Source organism: Haematobia irritans, chromosome 2 (genome assembly GCF_050003625.1).
Source record: "Haematobia irritans isolate KBUSLIRL chromosome 2, ASM5000362v1, whole genome shotgun sequence".
Lineage (NCBI taxonomy): Eukaryota > Metazoa > Arthropoda > Insecta > Diptera > Muscidae > Haematobia > Haematobia irritans.
This window is the reverse complement of record NC_134398.1, coordinates 36,810,254-36,816,253: the sequence shown is the minus strand read 5'-3', so window position 1 is coordinate 36,816,253 and position 6,000 is coordinate 36,810,254. Positions and strand designations below refer to the sequence as shown.

The 6,000-nt window shown below is 25.7% G+C and overlaps 1 protein-coding gene across 2 annotated transcripts in view; it reads right to left on the bottom strand.

Moving 5' to 3' along the window:
- Positions 1-4,212: 4,212 nt before the first annotated feature.
- step (cytohesin steppke) overlaps positions 4,213-6,000 on the bottom strand; it is a 91,541-nt gene continuing 89,753 nt past the window's right edge. For both annotated transcript variants that reach the window (XM_075293743.1, XM_075293744.1), the window contains exons 9-10: positions 5,080-5,181; positions 4,213-5,003 (exon numbers count right to left, since the gene is read on the bottom strand). In XM_075293743.1, coding sequence (XP_075149858.1) covers positions 4,851-5,003; positions 5,080-5,181 — 255 coding nt within the window. In that variant the 3' untranslated portion in view covers positions 4,213-4,850. The remainder of the gene's footprint in view (positions 5,004-5,079; positions 5,182-6,000) is intronic.

Below are 6,000 nucleotides of genomic sequence, written 5' to 3'. Positions count from 1 at the left end.
TACTTTCTGTTAATTGACAGTTAAACCCCAACGGAGCTACATGAAAATGGCCGTAGGTAAAATAAAGTTCGGACACAAAACAAATAAATAAATCATAATGAAGGTATCTTTCTTTAGGTATATGGGAAAATTAAGGTTGAGAATTCTACAGTATTGTTGGTATATTAAAGTTGAAAATTGTTTCATGTGAATTAAACTAAAACAAATCAAAAATTATCGCATCCACCATATGTTTAGAAAAGAGATCAATGTTTAAATACAACAATTTCAAGAATTTTCTTAGCAATAGCTTAAAGCTTTTGGTACTATAATGTAGACAATAACAATATAATTGTTTAAGGTAAATTGTCATTGAATTTTTTGCTGAAAAGTTGACCAAACAAACAAACCCCCATATTCTGGTTAACGAATTTGTAAAACACAAAATTTTAATCTTTCAATAACCTCTGAACCATTCCATTTTTTTTAGCACGAAATTTCTTTCGATTAAATTCATTATCCTTAAAAATAGTGTGTAAACATTTCGTGTTATAAACAATTTTAGTTCGGAAAATGAAGTACGTGAAAAAATTTGCGTTTTGCGAATTCGTAAACCAGAACAAGGAAAAAAAACTATTGCTTAGATATTGAAATTTTTTCTGTTTATATAGAAAACATTTAAACCGGAAAAAATAGATTTTTTTTTTTTAAATTTTCTATAGCCTTCTTCATGCTTTACATTTTTTTTGCCATTCACTTTCTTGTTTTTAATTTCATTAAAATGTTTTTTCAATTGAAATAAATAAAAAAAATTATCTTTGGCGGCTTTGAAACCAAATTATCTATAAATATATGGTATAATTTCCCCAACTTTTATAGGTGATGCAATAGGCAAAATTTTGGTATCGAAAAAAAAAATCAAAATTCTTCTGGTTTAAATATGGAAAACTTTCTCTTATTGTGTAGAAAACAAAAAATTACATAAAACAAAATACAGTTTTTAAATTTCCATAGACGTATAACCTTCTTCATGGTTTAAAAATATATTTTCTTTCTTTGGAGATGTAGCCCATTTTAAAATTCTAGAAATTATATTAAAATTTGCGGATTATATTTCATATGGGTACTGGTAACATCCCCATGAAATAAGGACCCAATAAAATTAACTACAATTTTCGGCTTTTATTTCATTTGGGATAGAGAAATCCCCTCCATGAAATAATAGCACAGAAAACAAGAAATTATATTAAACCAAAATTACCAATAACTACATTTTTAGGGGCTTTAGAAAATGCGGACTTGATTTTATGGGAGTAGTGAAATCACTTCTATGAAATAACGGCCAAAAAACAAGAATGTAGATTAAATTAAAAATTACCAAAAACTATATTGTTGAGGGGTGTTATTTAACGATTTGGAGATGTAGCCCATTTCAAAATTCTAGAAATTATATTAAAATTTGTGGATTATATTTCATATGAGTACTGATAACATCCCCATGAAATTAGGACCCAATAAAATTAAATTAAATTTGTGGCTTTTATTTCATTGGGATTAAGGAATCACCTCCACGAAATAATGACCAAAAAAAGGAAATTAATTTGAATCAAAATTATCAGACCAAAATTACCCAAATCTATATTTTTAGGCGTATAACCTTCTTCATGGTTTAAAAATATATTTTCTTTAGCTATTTATTTTATTTGTTTTAGTTTTAACAGTTTTGAATTTAAATAAAAACAAATATGTTAGCCTTGGGGGCTTTGAAGCCAAATGGCCTTTTTAAGTAGAACAATTTCCCGAATATCCATAGGTAAAGCTTTTGGTATCGCAAACAAAAATTTACAAATCAGTATGGGAACAAAAACAAAAAGTATTTAAGTAGACTATTTTCCGAACTATCATAGGTAAAGCTTTTGGTATCGCAAACAAAAAATTACAAATCAGTATGGGGACAAAAACAAAACTTATTTCAATTTCAATACTGTTCAAAATTTTATGACAATAAAACACAATTATATAGACAATAACAAAATAATTGTTTAAGGAAAAATGTCATTGAATTTTTTTGGCGAAAACCTAAAAAAAGCTATATGTATAAAAATATACAAATAGAACAATATACTATTTGGAAATGTCTATGGACATACAGGTTCCTTCATGGTTTAATAATTGTATTTTTTAGCCATTTATTTTTTTGGGGTTTTGTTTTTTAATTTAATTTGATTTTCTTTTTGTTTTGGATTTTAATTTAATTTATTTTTTCGAAATGAAATAAAGAAAAATTCCTTGGTCTTGGGAGTTTTGAAACAAAATGATCTATGTATACAATATAATTGTTTAAGGAAAAATGTCATTGAATTTTTTGGTGAAAACCTAAAAAAAACTATATGTATAGAAAATATTCAAATAGAACAATATACTATTTGGAAATGTCTATGGACATACAGGTTCCTTCATGGTTTAATAAATATTTTCTTTAGCCATTTATTTTTTGTTTGGGTTTTGTTTTAAATTTTAATTTGATTTTTTTTGTTGGTTTTTAATTTAATTATTTTTTTTTTTCGAATTGAAATAAAGAAATATCCCTTGCTCTTGGGGGCTTTGAAACAAAATGATCTTTGTATACCAAATTTTTTTAAGGAAAAATTGTCATTGATTTTTTTTGGCGAAAAACTAAAAAAACTATATGTATAGAAAATATTGAAATAGAACAATATACTATTTGGAAATGTCTATGAACATACCGTTTCCTTCATGGTTTAATAAATATTTTCTATAGCCATTTATTTTTTGTTTGGGTTTTGTTTTTAATTTAATTTGAATTTTTTTTGGGTTTTAATTTAATTTAATTTATTTTTTCGAAATGAAATAAAGAAACATTCCTTGGTCTTGGGAGTTTTGAAACAAAATGATCTATGTATACAAAATATTTGTTTAAGGAAAAATGTCATTGCATATTTTGGCGAAAAACTAAAAAAAAAAAACTATATGTATAGAAAATATTCAAATAGAACAATATACTATTTGGAAATGTCTATGAACATACCGGTTCCTTTATGGTTTAATAAATATTTATTTAGCCATTTATTTTTTGTTTGGGTTGTGTTTTAATTTAATTTAATTAAATTTTTGTTTTGGGTTTTAATTTAATTTAATTTATTTTTTCGAATTGAAATAAAGAAACATCCCTTGGTTTTGGGAGTTTTGAAACAAAATGATCTATGTATACAAAATAATTGTTTAAGGAAAAATGGCATTGCATATTTTGGCGAAAATCTAAAAAAAACTATATGTATAGAAAATATTCAAATAGAACAATATACTATTTGGAAATGTCTATGGACATAACGGTTCCTTCATGGTTTAATAAATATTTTCTTTAGCCATTTATTTTTTGTTTGGGTTTTGTTTTTAATTTAATAAATTTTTGTTTTGGTTTTAATTTAATTTAATTTTTTTCGAATTGAAATAAAGAAACATCCCTTGGTATTGGGGATTTTGAAAGAAAATGATCTATATGTAATAAAAAAATTTCCTGAATTTTTATAGGCAAAGCAATACTAATGCTTTTGGTATCGAAAAAAAAAAATCACAAATCACAATGGGCTCCACAACAAAAATTACTTTAACTCCAAGACTATTACAATGAAACCAAAATAATGTAGACAATAAAAATCCAAATTTTGAAATCAAATTTTTAAGGTAAATTGTCATAGAATTTCTAGAGAAAAGATTTAACAAAAAAAAAAAACTTTTGGATTAAAAATTGAATACTTTCTATATTTGTCTAGAAAACATTTAAACATAAAACAGGGAAGTTTTTTTTTTTAATTTTCTATAGACATATAGACTTCTTCATAGTTAAACTATTTTTTGTTTTTAATTTCATTTGAACTTTTTTCGAATTAACATTGTGAAAATGGTGTAAGTTCCCAGAATATATGAAATAATTTAATTTTGTTAACTAATATAAATTATGATAATTAAAAGAAAAAAAAAATACATACATACATACAAATACAAGCTATCGGTATTGAATATTGTAAGACAAAGCAAACAAAACAGAATTGCATATATAAAAGGCAAAAAACTAAGAGGCAATTGGGGTGAGTAATGTGGTGGGTTTTAGTTTTAACTAAACCATAATTAACAATTAAACATAAAGGACATTTCATATAATGTGCATAATTTAGAACATTTTTTTGTGTGTGGTTTTTGTTTTTGTTTGTGTTTTCTACAAAATGTTCCAAGATTTTCTTTTACTTTTGTGTTTTTCGTTTTTCTAAAATCCATTACAAAAAAATGGTTTACTATTTATCAAAAAAAAAAAAAAACTTCATATGAGATCCCCAAAAAACGAATTAAAGAAAAATTAAAATAATTATAAAATAGGATATACACATATGCAACTAGACTATATATGAAGTTTTATAGTAGTATTAATTAATAATAATAATAATTACATACATTTAATAATATGTGGTTTTTGCACTTGGTTTTTGTTTTTTTTTTTTTTTGTTTAATGACGATTTTTTTGTTGTTGTTTTGTTTTTAATGATGTGATTACAATTTTATAAATTGTGGAGTTGTGAGTTTTTTTCTTCCTTTTTTCTTCTCGTTTAAAATAAATATTTTCCAATACAAAGAGAAAACAATAAGTGACAAACATTTTGAATATATACGGGATAAAATTGTATCGTTTGGATTATTATAGAGATGATGATCCTAATCGATATGATGGTTACTATTTGAAATAAATCTATTACAGTTGTTCGGGTTTTGTTGCTTATGTTGCAGTTCTGGTTGTGGTTGTTAATAATGGTGGTGGTGGTGTTTGTGATGGTGGTGGTGTTGTTGTAAAGCTAATACTAACTTTTGCTTAAAGCTTTTTTCTTTCTTTGTACTAAAATATCATAGAAAGGATTATGGCTTATCGACTGTGTTAGCCTTTTGATCCATTCCTGTTGATCCTCCTCTGTGGCTGCAGACATGCGATATACGCTATGTTTTCCCTCAACAACCTTTAGAGAAAAAAATATAGAGAAAAAAATTAATAAAAATTAAACATTAAATTAAAATCAGCCGATTTTAACTTACCTTGCCTTCTGAATCAGTCTTACATGCTTTAATAATTTCTGCTCCACCAGTAGCAAAAAGTTCAAAGCAATTTGGTTTACTACGATCATGAATTTCTCGAACCTATAAATATAAATGAGATGATTTATAGAAAAAAATAGTTCTTAAATTGCCAATATTACTGGCACATTGTGTTTTTTTCCAGGCATTAAGTCCACATAAACCAAATATAGGAGGGACAGGGAAAATATTACAGCACCTTCACCACTACATCAAAGGATGTTATTAAAGGGTATTGACTTAGCATTCTCTAATAGGAATGATTTAATTTCATAATGACGTAAAAGATAAGTATTACATGCAATGGTTTAATATCCAGAAATGTAGACAGCGGAAACAGCAAATGACTTAATTTTTGGCCATAAAGAGATAAAATGTTTTTTCCAAAAAAAAAAAAAAAAAAATGGAAATTATCCAAAATTTTGCTTTCCACATTCTATAAAAATTATAACAAACGAAAATTTGCTTTTGAAGCGAATATTGACATATGTTGACATATATCCTCAATGAAGATTGGTTTGAAACCAACTATAATGTATTGAAATTATTACACAATTATTTTTTACAACAAATGGATCCTTAAAATAACACCTCAAAGAAATAAATCCACAGTAACAATACCATAGATGTGCCAAAAACAAATGTGGGAATGAACCCCTAATATGGAAAACGAACTACACGTCCAAAAAGGTGGCTCTAGGGCCGATACAAAAATATATTGGAGCTATATAGAAATGCGTTTAAAGCACTGTTGCCACAGTTGCTAGAATTCTACTAAAAATGGTAGATTTTTATTTGTTTGGTAGATTGGTAGAATACTTGATGTTTTGGTAGATTTGACAAAATTTTCTATAGAAATAAACTTTTGACAAAATAGAATAG